Source organism: Mycteria americana, chromosome Z (assembly GCF_035582795.1).
Source record: "Mycteria americana isolate JAX WOST 10 ecotype Jacksonville Zoo and Gardens chromosome Z, USCA_MyAme_1.0, whole genome shotgun sequence".
NCBI classification, from domain to species: Eukaryota; Metazoa; Chordata; class Aves; order Ciconiiformes; family Ciconiidae; genus Mycteria; species Mycteria americana.
The window spans coordinates 38469607-38487252 of record NC_134396.1 but is presented as its reverse complement, the minus strand read 5'-3'; the positions used below and the strand labels follow the sequence as shown (position 1 = coordinate 38487252).

The following is a 17646-nucleotide window of genomic DNA, read 5'->3' as shown; positions in this document are numbered from 1 at the left end:
TGCTGCCTTAGGAGAGAGTAGCTTATTCTGGGAATTTGCTGTTAGGTGGTCTGTTCACTAGTGAATGCCAAAAAGGAGTTTCGCTTGCTTGCATTGGCCATCTTCCTTTAGCCAGCTGTCTGGCTGCTGGAAAGGAATAAACCTTATGAGCCCCTTCTGATGGCTTAAGTGTACTCATAGTGACTGGGTCCTTTTAGCAGCCGCAAGCCAGCTAGGGATAGGCATTGGATTGCCATCAGCCACTAAAACAAAAATTTGAAATGTCAGCTGGCTGTAGCTGAGTTGTAGCAACACAGTTAGTAGGCATGGATTGTGCCTTAGTTTGTATTTTATATTCTTGCATGTGTGGGAGGGGAGAGAGGGTGAGAAGGAAGAAAAAACCCAGCATGTTGAAACTCAGTTGCAGAAACCTAGCTGGGATTTTTATATTCAATTTAACTGTAGTACTGATAGGATTAGGAAATAACAATTCCATGTAAGATAGTTAGCCTTACATAGCCTGAACATAAACAACTAGCAGAAAAAAACTCAGCAATACTATGTCTTTAATAGGTCTGTACATTTAACTAACTTCCCATCTCTTAACAAATCTTGCTACTTTAAAAGCATGTTTCATAACTCTTCTGTATTAAGTCAGATGATAGACTCCTTTCATAAAAAAGCAGCCCCTCAGGAACAATGACCCTCTCTTTTCTATTATTTTGAATAAAAATACCTGTTAGGCCCATGAACTTTTGCAGATGCATATTGCCATTTCGAAAAGAACACGTTTTTACATATTCTTGACCATAATGAAGTTCCACTTAGTTATCCACATTCTGAATTACACTGTCCTTGAGATTTCCCATGTGTATATGCCAAATCAGCCTGTGTATACAGTTTATTCACTGCTTGCTGCTTTCATTTCATTTCTTAGGTTGTGAGTTTATTTGAGGGTTCCAAAACAGGTGCGTGCAATATGTCATTTGCATGCTACTGTTAAAAGTTCCCTTAATATTTCACGTATGAGAAAGCAGCTTTTGTTTTGACTAACGATGCTGTAACTTCTACTGTGTATAAGTCTACTGTCTAAACATAGGAATTCAAATTTTTTTTATTCCAAACTAACTGGTAATAGGAGCTGAAGATACAAATTTCCCATCTGTATTATCATTCGCTGTAGAGACTACCAGTAAGTGTTTAAGTGCTTTTAATCTTATGATTGTGCTACACTTCCACATCAGCTTGAGATGTCTGCGAATAGGGAGGGAAAAGCCAGTATCAAATTCCACTGGAGAGGAGAGGGGCCTTGAAATTTGCTACAGAATTAATTCTTAAGATGGAAATGACTGATATGTGTGTCTGTGAATTCAGGCATTATCTGTGAGTTTCTAGTCAGCAGGATGATTACCATCTTTTCTTGAGACATGACAAAAATACAAATGTTGTCTCCATAGACCACTAAATTTTCTTCTTCAGATGCATTGCGAAAACACTATTGTGTTTCAACTTTCCTTTCTTGTAGGCTTGCTTCTTTGCTAAAGCACAAATGATCAGGGCTGAGCAGTACACTGTACAGCATACTTTTAGGGCCAGACTGAATTGCTGTAATTGCTTGCTCTGGCCTGCTTGACCTTGGCCATAAAAGGATGCTGAGCAAATGTCAAGCCCAAACGGCAAGCCCAAACCTTGCAATTAAGCCATAACATCCGTTTTGGAAAGATAATTCTGTTGGGATTTAAAGGTTTCAGATGATAGCTGTGGACTACTTTTCATCATAGCTTTTCTGATTTCTTTAACAGTTCTGCTCGCTGTATTGGCAGAGCGAGCTCTCAGACGCAGCTACTCTTTAGGCAGAAGCATTGCCTTTTCTTCTTCTCCCCCGCTTCTCCCTTTCTGCCCAGGATCCCAGATGAATGTAGGTATGATCCATAACGGGTTCCTAGGAGAAAGTGAATGAAGCAGCCAAAACCAACTGGTTTTTGCTAGGCTACGTTAGGTAACAGTGCAAGTCATCCAGTGTACCTGTCCGGGAAGGGGAAGATACGTCAGCCCCTGTACATCCCAATGTGTGTGATGCCAGCTCTGCTCCCAGGCACTACCTTAGCACAAATTTTAATATGTTGATTACTGTTAGTTCACACCCATAAAGTTAGTTTAATTTTAGTAAGGTTCACTTTGTTCTGACAATTTGTTCTGCCTTTCCAGCAGCTGAGCTAGAGACAGTTTCCTCTTTTACTACTTCTCTGTGGATGGGCAAGCTGTAAAAACAGTAGATCCAGTCACGTTTTGTTTTTATTTTATTTTTAAGATGGAATACCCCAAAGTTATGCAAACATCATAGAATGAAGCTGAAGAACTTGCATATAAAATCACGTATGAGCTGAATATCTATTCGTTCTGTTGAGATCCTTCACATACCTACTTCTCTCTAATCACACAGCAGTCTCTAAAAGTCAGCTGTTCCCTGCCCTGGTTTCTTCAGAGTTGGCAAACTTGTCATAGAAGATTGAAAGAAGAGAGCTTGGTATTATATCCGTGCTGTCTCCCCTCTGTTTCAAAAATCAGGCATTTGAACAGCCCAGTAATGGTATTGCACTTCAACAGTAACTCTGCTTGGGGACAGTTCTTCAAAATGTATTGCAGAGTCTGGCAATCCACATGTATTTAACAAAAATACGAAACGGACTGCCATGTGATATCCTGTTGAGATGCCACTTTCATCATTTTCCTATAAATTCAGTTTTCTTTTCTGAATCTGAAAGACACTTCAGCTCTGTTTTTTCAGACATCTGGAGAGTAAGCTCCTCCTTCCTGACCACATTGGGAGCAGTGGGTCCCCACAACCTCTAAAACATACCAGAAACCCCAGCCTTTACTAGCCATGTTTCAAGACAGAGAGGGGAATAATTTTTTGTGATTTTGTTTCTTGCCTGTTATAAACCTGTGGTTTTGGAGCTGGATGCTTTTGATGCCAAAATATAAGTTATAATGCTAAAAATACACAAACTTTTAGCATTTACCTTTGTTCTGTGGTGTCGAGCAATTGCTTTTCTCAGTGTCACATCTATCCTACAGCTGATGCTGACATTACTTGATACTGGTAAAAGAGAATCAGCTAACTTAAGACTTAAGTAAGACTTTGGTCTTACCGTTTTCTCAGTATGACTGCTTCCTAATTCCCACCCCTTCTTCCCAGCTATCGAGTGGGAAACCTGTGCATTCCTGTGATTTGACTGAAGAAAGGAGAGGCAGGTGCTAGGGAAGTGGAAAAGGTGCGTATAGAAACCATAAAATGTCAGTAGATGGGCTTACTTGTTCTTGCATAAAATGGACAACCTTGTGAGTCATTATTCATCTGACTCTTCACCTACGTGTTAAAAAAAAAAAAAAAAAGGCAGCATTTACTTCATGTAGTTGCATTTTTTAATATTCAAACAAACAGGGACAATTTCTTCCCTCAACTAAAATTGGGAGCTTATTAAAAATCCATCCTTCTTGTAGTCAAAAGGAACAGGAGGTGATAATGAGTTTAGGGCATGATGGGCAATTTCAGCACAAGTGGTGGCAATGACAAAATCTTAAAGGCAGTATTGCAGAGGAATATTGCTGTATTACTGAAGGGAACAACAGAGTTCAAAATGCATGATGATGCCATGGCTGTAAGGAAGGGGTTCTGGAATGAGGCAGGAGGGGGCTTACATTTTACATTAGGGAACAAGAAAAAGGAATAGTACTTTTCAGATGTAAAATTGAATGAATTTGAATGAAATTTTAATTGGTCATGCTTGGCAGTTAGACAGGTGAGTTCTGGGCACACCAAGAGATAGATGCAGAATGGAGTTAAGATGGCTGCTGACACGCTGTAATTTTTAGTTTTGTTGCGTTTGCAAGAGTTGACTGTAAGGGGGTACAGTTGTAAAGCAGATAGCTGTTACTACCAAATATAAAAACAACTGAAGAACAAAGTTAGATGATACTGTGATGTAACAACATGAGGTTAACGAGGTTAAAAAAAAAAATACACTTTTTTTCTGTGTAGTAGATGATAACCACTGTCAGGATTAACGATGACTGTCAGAATTAACAGGATTAAGGATGAAGTGAAATACATAATGGTGCCAAACCAGCTTCTCAAAACTAGCCCATTTAGATCTAGCAATGTCTGGTCAAGATGGCTGGGGATGATGCTAGTGGCAAAACAGACACCATTGACTCATGAATAAAATGTCCCAGAGTGATTTTCAGCAGAGAGCCCCAGTGCTGAGACACCCCTCCCAGCAAACCAGAGGAAAAGCCTGGAGGTAGTGAGAGAAATGGCATTTTTTTCAGAGATGACTGAAGTCAGCTCCATTAACCAAAGGTTACAACAATGTCCAGCTGCTGCTCAGAGGTGAGCAGAGCCGTCATCTCTACAACGGGGGCAATAAGCAAAAACAAGCTTTTGCATAGTAGTACGGTGGGCATTACTGCTGTTGGGGTACTGTGCTAATACAAAGCATCGCTCAGGTGAAAATTAAGTTCTGTTTTCTGATGCATAAATTATCACAAGAAAGCAAATCTTTACACAACTGCATTTCTGCATGCCTTTAACAGTTATAACAAATGCCTGTTCTCCTAGAAGCTATAAGCAGCAAGAATCAGGCCCCTAATTTGGTGCAGAAAATAGGCCCTCAGTTTTACTTACAGTAAACGGACAAATGCAGTTTATGTCCCAAGCACTGTGCAAATGTCTCAATTTCCTTACGCACTGGCATATTTCGCTGGCACAGAATGTCAGCCTGCCAGCAAGGTAAGTTTTTAAAATAATTTTTCCAGTATGTTGTGTCCACAGAAACGGGGGAACATATCTGTGTTAGCGTATACACGCACTTCAGTATTTCCGTGTGCCTGAACTCGGTATACTTGTGGTGAAATTCTGGACAAATTCTTGGCTCATCACTCAAGCTCCTATTTTTGGTTGCTTCCTTGTCCTTTCTTGTAATTAAGTCTGTCTTTTTTTTGGACCACTAGTCTGGGCATCAAAGATCGGGGCCAAGAACAGAAATGCACTTACATGTCTGTTAAAATCTTTGCCTGTTGTAGAGGACCTCAAACCTGACTCATGAATACTGGGAATTGTAGCACAACGGTAGATATTTTATAGCTTTAAAAGACCAGAAAATATATTAATTTACTTTTAGATATAAAGAATTAGCATCCTGGACTAAGGCTTGCAGTGAATTAGAGCAAGGTTTTGTGCTCAGTATGTGGGTTTATCAATTGGTAGTCTTACTATAGAAGTACATTATTATATTGAGAGTGCTTTTCTCTCCATTACCATTAAGAAAATACCATTAAGTTACAGATGTAAAATTTGCACGTTCTTAGATGAACTAATCCTGACTCTTAAATCATGCGTATGGAAAGGGAGACCCACGAAGGTGTGGAAGTTCCTCCCTCTTCAGGCACAAAAGCCGAGACAGCCGTGCTGTGCAGCAGGACAATGCGTAACGTGCGACTTGCGTGTCGGTGCACCAGCGGTGCAGCACGCGTAGGACCCACCACCACCCACCGCCACGCGCCTGCGGTACGGGCCTGGGGGGTGACCCAGTCCTGAAAGGTGTGGGGTTTCCAAATATTTCCAGTCCAGTTTCTGCATGGAAAGAATCAACCCAAAACTCGTAAAGCCTTTGGCACATAATGGCATACAGTAACTTAGCTGCTTCATTCTTACAAAGGTGCCATGGTTTTCTCCTGCATACTTAGGTATGCAGAGGAGTCTACACCTGCAAACTCTAACAAAACAGCCAAAATTTTCTGTAATAGAAATACCACTTCTCAAGACTTTCATCAGCTGTGGAGATAAATTGGCCAGCTGCAGTGGTCTGCATGATACATTATCATGGCCTAGCTCTATAGAACTTTCTTGTTTTTGTAATATCCTTTTTCATAGTGCTTTTACGTGTCAGAAATCCACATAGGCTCCTCATGCCTCGAGTCCTGCTTGTTTCCTCAAGCTGCCCACTTGCTCAGGCTGCGTTTCTGGCGAGACATGCTGTTTCCAGGCTAGACCTTTTTCCTTCCTTCTTATATGCAAGGAATGGGCAATAGGGTACAGCTAATTCCCTCCTGAAGGAGAAAGCACAGAGCCAGCAGCAGCTGCAAACACCTCCCAGCAAAGCTGAAGACAGAAAACAAAGTGGAGGAGCTGCTGTCAGCAAAATGGTATGTTTTACTCCGTGTTTGCAGCAGAGAGTGTTTCACCAGGAATGCATCCCCTCTGAGGGGGCAAGGGACTGGCCTAGGTCACCTCCTCATTATGGGCTGCCTTTACTCTGAAGCAGTCACCCAGTAAGCGGCACAGGAGAATAGGTGGTGATCCTTGCCTAACTATACGGATACAGTTTCAGCTTAATCTGAGATTCATTTTTACAGTTAAAAGCTATGTCCAGAAAAGAATCAGTGAGATCCTAACCAGCTGCTGGCCTAATGAAATAAGGAGGAGACAGTCCAGCCTTCTGCATCGGGATTTCTAATGTCGTCCAAAGTAAAACTACTACTGTGTTTGGAAAGGACTGAATTAGGAATGGGAGAAGGAAAAAAAAAAACCAAAAACAAAAAAACCCAAAATGCTTTATTTTATTCAGAGGGGGCTGAGTATAAAGCAGAAGTAGAATGAAACCTAAGTGGGGCAAGGACACACCTACGTGAACGCCTGTGCTTGTCATAGCCATGTACATTGATATGTAACTGTATGTTAGCCTTGAAGTCTTAGTTTTCACCTCTGAACAGAGACTTAATGTCGTAACATTTCTGCCACTTTCCCCAAATGCCCGACTATACTTAACAACAAACAACCTAAACAACAAACGGGCAGTTTCACTGGATTTTAGTGTGTTGTCAAGTCTGGATAGAGGTATCATTTGATAAACCATCACTTCCAGTGATTTTAGTTACAGTAAGTTTGGAAATGGATGTTTCTGTTGTTTGCTTTTATTTACTATAATTAGAATCTACAACTTCCTCCTCTCAAGAAATTAATATGGAAACACCCACCTTGGGAGAATCTTGAGTAAAATGAACAGAGCTAAACATTGTTTTATTTTTTTTCTGCTCAGGTTTCAATAGGGCCTCTTAAAATCTTAAATAATTAAATGACACTTTGTATGGTTCACTCCCAGAGCTTTTTACATGACTCAAAGGATTTTAAACTAATAGTAATGCTTATATCATGTTAATGAAGCTACTATATAATACATACGGGAGTCTCCTGTTCTCTTGCTTCCGATGAGTTATGGTGACAGTAACTATTTGAAGCCACATTTAGCTTCCTTATTAATCTGGAGCCTCACTCTACTTAGCAATGCTTGGATTAGCAACAAAAGGCCATACAAGCCCAGATACAGGGCCAGGGCTGCCCTCTCTTTGCCATTTTTTAGGTTGTTTGGTGGTAGTCTTTTATTTTCTGTTCATTTTCTCAGTTGCTACATTGCATGATGGATCAGAAAGTTGTTGTGAGGGAAATCAATGTTCAAGTTCATGCTCACGTTAATACTGCTGAGACAGACTGGAACAGCTGTAGCAAGCAAAATAAACTACTGCTGTGCTCAATATTTTAAAAAAGGTAAGAAAAGTAGATTGTTTTGAAAGAAGAAAAATGTGGTGATATTTGCAAATGTGTGGAATGTCTTACCTGCCATGTAGTTTTAACAGTACTGGCTATGAACAGGCTTACACTGTATTTAATTTCCGTGTGTCTTGTGCAAGAGCCTTATCCAGCTCTGGGTTCTTTCCCTTACACAATGGAAAATGCAAAAAGCAAGCTGGTTTCCTTTGCTGGCCGTTGCAGAAAAACCTGTGAATTGAAGCCTAACTCTTTTATGAATGGGATCCCTTAATAAATACCTCCATGAGCCTAACTAACTACATGAGAAGTCATTGCAGTATCTCAGTGTGTTCTCGGACAATTTCCTAACTCTTGCTGCATTTGAAAGAAGTTGCTGAGTGTCCCATAATTAGGTATTGACACTGTGTGCCTGGAAAGGAGGAGGTCAGAAAATGTAGTGAGTTAAAGAAGAACTGTACTCTTTAGACTGAAGTCACTGTTGAGGCAGGCTCTTACTTTAGATTCTGAGCACAAGAATTAAAAAAAAAATTACCACATTTGATTTTTCTTGTTATTATTAATTAACTAACAACTTTCAGCTGTTTCTCTCCTACTGCAAAAGCAGAAATGGGGTCATTCTTTTTCCTAAGTTTGTAAATTAACATTGAACCACTGTGCAATGGAAAGACTACACATACTTCAGAAAAGTATTTATTTTTACAAGAGTATTTGATGTAAAACAATACCATACGAAGTAAATATGTTCACAAATTTTTGTGTGTTAAATTCTGACTCTCTCAAAGGAACAGTTAAGATGTCTTCTGATCAGTGGAGCAGTACGTTCCTAGGAAAGAAGAGCTACACTTGATATATCACTGTGCAAAAGGAGCAGCACAGGGCTATGGAAGACATTTTCAGAAAATGGAAGGTCTGACATTTCTGGTAAAAGTTAACCTAAACAAGAGAGAGAATGCTCTTGTTTGTTTTTCCTTCAGTCCATCCCAACACCAGGATGATGGCTGGTCACTTTTCGCAGATTATTCCCGCTTCCAATTAACCTCCCCAGCCCCACCCCAGCTCCTGCTAATTTTATATTGGCTTTTTCATTTGGCATAGAAGTTACAAACAAAATTTTAAGTACAGAATACAGTTTCATTGAATTTCAGAGATTACTAATGTTGGCCAAATTACTGGAGTGCATAAAATAATTCAAATCAAGAGTCCTTGGCATCTGCAAACGGGAATGGTCGTACTGCCAAAGAGCAAGGATAAACCCCAAATTTCTTGTATTAAAGAACTACCCAAAGCCACAGTAATGTGTGTGTGTGTGTGTGTGTGTAGTTTTGTGCGTGGGCGTTCTTGGTTACAGTGAGTTTTGTGCGGTGCGTTCTTGGTTATGTCTCTGGAAGACATAAATACTGAGAGGTAAATGTTTCTGTCAGGTGATTGTTTTAGCAGTCACATAATCCTTCCTTTGATGTCTTGGGTCAATGAAATCCTAGTAACATCGAGGTTTAGTAGGAGATATATTAAAACAGTTTCTCTGTGATCTTTCCTGCAACAGAAACAGCAGTAAAAGTTATTACTCTGTCATGATAAAGGAGTATCTGTGCATTCTGGATTGCCCCAGCTTTCCAAAGGGAGTTATTTTTTACATTAGCGGTGGAGCATATCTGTGGTTACAGAGTTAACAATGATCACTTCAGATTTCTAGAGCTACCCAACAAGGTCTGGAGAAGACAGGGAAGATCTACAGCACAAGCACATTCTCTCGGTTATTAGCAGGTTACTCTGAAAATAACGCTGGAGGTCAGTTACCAGAGCAATACTGTGTGATGTGCTACATATCCACGTACCTTCTTGTCTTAAGCCAACAGTTCTCTAAACAGTACTGAGGTAGCTTTTCCACCTTAGGCCGTTTAGCGTTTAACATCAGGACATCGTAATGTATACTAGTTCGGTTTTTGAGAGAAAACAGTAACAACATTTCTCAAAGGCTTTTAGAAAAGGTACATCTTTTTTTTGCTCTAGGGCTCGACTCCTGTTCCTGCTGAACTGAGCCAGTGTGTAAAATCAGAACTGATATCAGCTCAGTAGGCACCGGAGGACGGGTCCATCAACAGCCTGGAACAACAGCAGCAGCCGTAAGTGGCAGCTCCAGTCGGAAACAACCATTTCCTGCAAACAACACACAGTGCTAAGCTGTGTAACGCACACTGTGTAACGCACGCTGCAGAGAGATCGTGACAGCATCCATTAAAGAGCAGACTATGAAACAGAGCTTTATAGACAATTCCAGTGTAAAGTCACAAACATTTGCTTCCTCTGACCTTTAGAAAAGCATGGTAACCAAATTACTGTAGGCAATGCCTTACGTTTGCCGTCGGACTGAGAATTTAAGGAGCGCTGTTTATCCCCAGCTAAACCCAAGAGTCTCTGGTCCTCCCCAGGTCACCTCTGCCTCCTGTCCTCGACAGACTGCGTCTCGCACACACGCATCCCGTGTAAACCTGCCCGTTCAGCAGCGAGGTACCTCAGCCAGCAAACGCTGTCCGCCCTGTGCAGGCTGCCACTAAGCAAAGTCTCCTCTCCCTTCTCTTCAGGTGCAGAACTTAGCCACTGTGAACAAAGAGGGAAACAATCACTGTTCACCAATCAGCTAAGCTCTGCACCTCGCCAGAGAGGTCTCCGTCTCGGTATAGCTAATTATCGGATGAGGTCCTTCCGCGGTGCGTCCGCTGCTTTCCTCTCTTTTTTGTTTAATGGACGGAGAGGATTCCACGCTGTGCACGGATCAGATAGTTATGGTGAGTTTCATACTAGCAGCTGCGGTCATGGCTGTGTGGTAATCCCTGGCAATGTGATTTTAATCTTAAGTCACAAATCATCATGCCAGGAACCCAAACAGCCACAACATTAAAAGAAAGCTGTGCAGTGACACAGAGTGTTGTTCTCATAACAGTATCTTTAGATTTTATGTTATAGCTCACCATACACTTCTAGTCTGTCTGAAAAGTCACATTGGGCAATTCTGGACTCTTGCTAACACATACATACCATGTGATTTTCCTGTGCTAAATACTTACCACCAGAAGCTTGTAGAAATTTTGATTTTTACTTTAGTATTGAAGGAGCTATAGGAAGACAGTTCCAAGTACAGGAGTACCAGAACAAACTGCATCTCCATGTTTCTGGCCTTCAGACACTTGAAGGCATCTACCAGATTAAAAACTGTTGAACGTAACTCAGATTCCTGTGGGTCCTTGATAATTGGGAGCACACAAGCAAGTCTCTTAACCCTACCTGTTTTAGAAGGCGAACCTCCTACCCCATAACTGATATCCTGGCACTGTACAGTCTAATATCCTTCTCCCAAAAAGTTTTCTTGGCAGGCTCAGTTCTTGTCTACGCAGAAGAACAACATGGCTGTTCATAAATAAATTTCCTTTCATGGTATCTATATGCTGTATTTCATGTAAATAAAGTAACCACACATTCAAGTGGAACTCGCTATCAAGCACTGCTACAGGTACAGGCTTGAACAGGAGAAAAGTAAGATTTCTGCTCAGTACCAATTAGGAAATGATGATTTTGCTAAATTAGATGCCTGAATTTTGATACCTCAAATCAACTGCAAAGTTATGTGAACAACCAAGGCAATCAGTCTGTCAGACGAGTTATATCATTAAGCAAAAATCTGAGGTATGCTGTACTGGAAGAAACCTTCATACCGATCCTAATGGGCTATGTGTTAAACATGCATGTACAAACACTGTAAGGTTACCTCCGGCTACTCAAATAAACTGAGAAATGGAGAATATCTTTGTAAATTACCAGCTTATAGCCTGCAGCAATCTTTATTTCGTGAATATTTCTTGCAATTCTGCTTTTTCTCTGATGATTCCTCCCCGTTAATTTCAGAAACAAGCTAGATTATGTATGATATTAAGCACCTTCTTTGTGTTAAGGCTACTCTCCTTACCTCATAATCAGTCTTCAAAGGCCTCACTACACTTAACACAAAAACATCTGAATTATCAGCTTGTTCTCACATGATTCAGAGTTGCTTCCAAGTGCACAGCTTCGTACTTCCACTGTGGGCTCAGATTCTTTTCAAAGACTGTGCTGCCTATCAAGTCAACACGCAGCTTCGTTAAACAGAAACGCACCTTGCACAATTATGATTTCTGTAAGCAGAGTTAAGAATACAGAATGGGAAACAACTGCAGGTGGAGCCTGGCCTTCTCTGGCCGTTCCGACTTACAGTTGCCTCTTGTACAGTCCATTACAAAGTTTACAACAAAGCCATGCTCCATGCTCTCCCACCAGTGCCCACCACATGTATCTAACTCACTGCTCCAGCAGCTGGGCTTAAAAAAAAAAAAAAAAAAAAAAAGGCAAGATATTTAACAAGAGTTACTTCTCAAGCTAAGCAGGCACAATCTGTATGGTATGTCAAAGTTTACTACATTTAGTGAGCTCTGCATATTCTTTCTGTATGAGGCAAAACCAGGGTGTTTAATTTAAAAAGAAAAATCACCTCTTCAGAATAACATCTCTGCCACCACTTTGGCTGAAGACGCATCCATATGTTCTCGTGCTGCTGCAAAGCATTTATGTGCAAGTTCTTGTTGTTTCACATCTTCATTCACCATTAATTCACCATAGAGATACACACCCATTGCCTGAAAGAGGAACATAACACACAGGCATCCTATCACCAGTAACAACTACTTAGCTGGCTTTCATTCCATTGACCTCTAGTACTCATTTAATTAAAAACAAAACAAAACAAAAAAGACAACCCAAAACACAGAAAATACCATATACTGTATTAATACATATACTGTACACCTACCCTTCCCCCCAAAAAGTAGTTTCCTCTGGATCTCTTTAGCCTAAGGATGGTTGTCTATATGTTGTATTGAGTGTGTAAGAACAGAATATTAATATGAGGTGTATGTTAAGTCATGACGAGAAAATGCTTTCTCACTCCATTTTTCTTGCTACTTTTCAAGTTGAAATCTGTTTTCTTTTATCCGCTACCTGAAATATTTCCAAATGCCCCTTAAGAAAACAGCTTGTCCTTCCTTCAACAGGATACACATTTTCTTTCAACTGGGATGTTTACACACACACACAGAGAAATAAAGAGTACATCAACTGAAACAGTCCACCGTAAAATTCCCATTTGGCAATTCTGTGACTGGACATCAACTGAATGCTGTTAGGTCTGTGTTTTCAGACTTTTCTCTTTACATCTGAGATACAGCTGAACATGCACAAATTCTGCTTTGGTAAGAAGGCAGACTTTTCCTAACCACTGATTCTGGACATGGCAGCTATCAAGAAAGATAGCAGGGCACCTGGGGGTGAGATCTGGGCCCCTTCAATGGCAGGTAGCAAAGCACTGGCCAACTTAATGGGAAACACATTAGGGGTTGCCATTTTTTTCTGATGATACAACTTTTTCACCTAATTACAGGAATTCAGTAAGTGTTAAGCTGCACTTATCAAAAGAGCATTATACATGTGACAAAATATTAGCAGCTTAGCACACTGACTTTTACAGTTGTACTTAATGTTTGGAGAGTTGCAGGAAAGGAAACATTTGGACAGCACTGAAAAAACACAATTTTTAATACTATTCCCCACAATTTCTAGCATTGGCTGGTAAGCCTTAAAAAAATTAGCTTCAACAAGAAGGGAAATTTAAAGTTTAACAAAGACTGAAATTAAAGGAAAAAATCTCAGAGTGGCAGAAACCTGCCACACTCCTTGCCAACCCCCTAAGCATGCTCTCTTCCATCCAGACACTCAAGAACTCAGATTTCCAGGGTCTGCAGCTGCACCAGGGTCTGGCAGCCACACCAGGCATGCACAAGGCCTTGGAGCTGGGCTCCAGTCGCTTTCATAGAGAATTTCAAAATGTTGAAATTTTGTTACAAATAGGAATTACCTTCTCTACCCAGTGTTAATAATTTTCCCCCAAGCCTAAACATTAACATGCAGTAAACACACTGGGTTTTTGTAGTCCTGAAAAGGATTTAAATAGTCACATTTGCATTTTTCCCAGACTTTAAAAAAAGCCAAGTCTTTCATGATCAGTAAAGACGTGCAACTGCTCTGATTTGAGTTGTAATCACTCCAGAAGCTGGTGGTGCCATAAACTGTATGCACTGCTGGAGTAAATAAAATGAAAGATATTGAAGATTACATTAAAAAAAGTTGCAAAAATTATTTCCCTGCACTGCAGAAAATGTTAGTCTTTATTTGGCATAGTAGCTGTTCCAAACATAATGCAATTCAGTATGTTTGGTTTTATGAACTCAAGGATTTCCTGCCCCTGCGCCCCTCGTCCCTCCCCTCCCCAGCTTCTGCTGGTGGCTATCTCCATCCTTTCATTGGATTAAAATATGCACAATATATGTAACTCCTTATTTTAATAAATAATGTTGATTTATGCCCTTTTTTTTTTTTTTTTTTAAATAGAGAGTTTGCCAGGAAGTCTGGGGCCTGTTTATTGGCTGAGATACAAATAGGAGGTATACTTCGGAGCTGCAAGAGCGAGCATGAGAGACTGCAATAACTTTATTGCGCTGTTGTGACAAAATATAGTTGCCTAAAAGCACAAAAACCTCATTGGCTGTAAATGGCTTTGTTAATTGTCAACATAAAAGGTAAAGACATTAATATCTTCCCTAGACTTTGCAATATCTTGCAACATTTCCTATTTTTTTACATACATTTTAAATATATCAGTCATCCTAGGCAGTGAATGTCTTGATTTTACAGAGTTTGTAGTGAATAAAAATAAGTAAAGTGAAACAGAAAGAACAAGGCAGAGGTACAATTAGAATTCTAAGTTCATAATGGCCTAAATAAAAAGCCACAGTAAAGACATCATGTATGGCCAGCCTTTTAAGACCTTCAAAATCTTCTGGTATCATTTCCCTAACTGTGGAGAGGCCTGCATCCTCTGGATTTATATCACTGTGCTACGCTTCTCCTTCTGGATGTTGTCTTGAAAACTGAAGTCACCACAGCACTGACTGCTTTGCACCTCGCTCACACCTACATGCATTAACATTCCCAGCTAGACTTGCCGTTGTCATCCTGCAAAAGAACCAATTCTGAGAAGGATCTTCCTAGCATCGTTGCGACCTCTGGCTTGCGTAAAATGGAAGGAGAGGAGGGAATATATCGTATTTCACCACTTACCAGAAGATTAGCATGCTTAGGCAGGGCTGAATACCCCTAGGTGGCTTCCTTAAACTACAATGTTTAAGGGGAAAAAGAAGCAAAAACTGAATATACCTTCAAGTTTTTGACAAACTGCAGCAAGAAAATATATTAAAATAATTTTTTAGTTTCACACTCAGGGTGTCAAAAAGTTATTTTGAAAACGCTAATTAAATGTAACTGACCTGATCTTCTCTGAGAAATTTCTCAACATCTCCATACCCAGGCACGTACTTGTGTTTAACAACAAGTTCACACCACCGATGACGAACCTTTGGAAAGAGAAAAAATATGAGGGGAAAAAACCCCAAACAACTGTATTGTATCTGTGTGAGCATTGATAAACAATACATCTCTAACCAGTTTGGTTTTGTCGTTGTTGTTGGGCTTGGGTTTTTTGGTGGGCTGGGTTTTTCCCCCAGCAGCCAGGCAGATGCCTCTCGACACCGGTGGGTAAGCTGGGCGAAGGTGCAGCACTCCGCGTGCGTGAGCCCGGGCTTTGGAAACCCAGAACACCCAAAGACAAACTCCTGGTTCCAAGTCAGTAAACCAACCCAGATCCAGGCACGGATCTGCAGCATCTTCACCTCCACTGTTTCCAGTCCTGACTTTTTTCTTTGAAGTTAGGCTAGAGATTATTTCTTTTATATTTTTAGAAGGGGGAGGGAGTGGAGATCAGCACTGTAAGCAGCTGGAAGAGCCACAAGATATAATTGATAATCTCCCCTACATTAGTGTATAATACAGGTGATAAAAAGGCTTAAATATAATTCTGTACCAATATTAAATCCATGCCAAAAGGATAAGAGTTAGATATAAAACCACGAAACAGGGAGCCTTCAGTTAAATGAAACGCAGTTTTGGCACCGTATCTTTGCCAGTAATAGATTTTAAGCCCCTTGAAAAGCATTTAAAGTCTGTCTACACTTAAAAAGCTGGGCTATTCTACCAAATGCACATTGACAAAAACAGTTATTAACATACTGTAATGAAAAGTATGGAAATTTTCAAGCAAATCACAATTGAAAAAATATTTTTATTTAAGTGGTGTGAACATGAATTGCATGTGGGTTTTTTGTTATTGTGTTTAAATTTCTGACTTTGTTCTTAGCCACTCTGGTGGCATAAGCATCATCTTACACTCCAGCAAGGCTTCCTCACTTGTAGGCAGTGATCAGCCTAACATTTTATATTCCATTAGTGGCTCAGCACTGATCCTAAAGGAAAACAGTAAAGTGCAACAAAACCTTCCCACCCTCCCAATCCTTCTGTTTCAGCCTTTGTTCTTGCCATCTTTCAAAAGGCAGGGCAGCTAATAACAATCACCTTCCATACTAAGAGTAAAATGTTAGCAGTTCTAGTATTTTTCAAAACTGAGTCCCAGTTGTGCTCGTATCAAGTAACTGAACATGAACCTTTTTCTGAATGACGGATTTACTGATAACATCGAGAATGGAAGCCAGAAAGGGAGGGGGAAAAAAGTCACTCTTAAGTGTATTGTTGTTTTGGAAATAACATATTTTGAAATATCGACACCTTCTTTGTCGTCCTAGCCCTTGCCAACGTTACATCTCAGGAAAAAATTTCACAGACGTATGTAATTAGATGTTAGTGCCATTAGCGTAATTAACAAGTGCTAAATGCTCGCAGGTCCTGGAAGAGTCCTTTTTGGGTACCTGATATCTCTTTCCAGCTGACCTCTTAGACAAAATAGTTTGAACACAGCCTATGAATGAAATAAATGCTGAGGGGTTTTGTGGCTGAGTGGAGTTTGCACTCACAGCATGCAAGATAACTGAACAGTTACAGTGCACTGCATGGAAGGGAATGAAAGCTGTCTCTTAAAGCTTTTTGCTGACAAAATAACAGCTGTTAAGATTCCTGCAAGTGGAACCAGAGCTAAATCTACAAAAGTAAATAGCTTTCCAAGATTCAACGCACTTTGCTGTAAATGCCCATATCCATAATGCAGACCTTCAAAACCCTACCCAGCTGCTGCTTCTCCCTGGAGACACTAAACATTTCACCAGTAAATCTTCCCAGGCAATCCAGCTTTGTTACAGAGTGTTTCTCATCGCACTGAGCAGCTCCATGCCTGGACCAAACCTTTAAGGCTCAAAAATTAAGCATACACCTTTCTCATCGGTAGGGTGAGTTAACCGAACAGAATATAAACACATTTAAAAGGTTGTATGTCTTCATCTGACACACTTTATTCTGCACCTTCTGTCATAATATTAAAAAAACCCCAAACTCCTTATGTATTCTCTCATAGCATGTATGAGAAACATGAGGAGAAAGGGACTGTGGTCCTCTCCTGCGATCACTGCTCCTCCACATCTCCTGGTCCAGCAGTTACAGCACGTACCCAGAAGGCAAGCAATGAGGTCCAGCTTCTGTGTCTGCTCAAGGTCTCAAACTGTGCCTTCAGTGAGAATATTTTAACAGCAGATTTTAAAGTATTCTGGGATGGGCCTCTCTTCATACCTCCTGGTGAAGCTGTTTGTCCCCCTGCAGTTATTAAGATATTTATTGATCCTAAAGCAAGAGGTCATAAGACTTTGGGGCCTAAATTTCTCAGTACTTTCAACAAGAAGCAGGGACCTGGCTCGTGCAGCACACAAGCCAGCTCGTCCCCAACACGCCTTTCCTGGTGCACCCGTAACAGCGGCGCGGAGAGCAGAACAGAAGTTCTCCCTGTGAAGGCGCTCACGTGGTCCTACTTCCCCACACGCTGATGTTGCGTATGTCTGCCTTACTTCTGTATCACGGCCTGATCACCTGAATCCCGACGGCTTTGGAAAACACGGAACAATGAAGTGTTTTCCAAGTGCCCG

At 40.6% G+C, this 17646-nt stretch overlaps 1 protein-coding gene across 11 annotated transcripts in view; it reads right to left on the bottom strand.

Annotated features, from left to right (window-relative positions):
- Positions 1–8267: 8267 nt before the first annotated feature.
- The window catches only part of AOPEP (aminopeptidase O (putative)), a 208725-nt gene continuing 199346 nt past the window's right edge, over positions 8268–17646 (bottom strand). For 6 of the 11 annotated variants that reach the window (XM_075526833.1, XM_075526831.1, XM_075526838.1 and 3 more), the window contains 3 exons: positions 14995–15081; positions 12108–12252; positions 8270–9122 (listed from right to left, as the gene is read on the bottom strand). In XM_075526833.1, the coding sequence (XP_075382948.1) occupies positions 12112–12252; positions 14995–15081 (228 nt within the window). In that variant the 3' untranslated portion in view covers positions 8270–9122; positions 12108–12111. Of the gene's footprint in view, positions 9123–11849; positions 11938–12107; positions 12253–14994; positions 15082–17646 lie in introns of those variants that run through there. The other 5 variants (XM_075526844.1, XM_075526843.1, XM_075526837.1 and 2 more) reach the window with 4 other exon arrangements.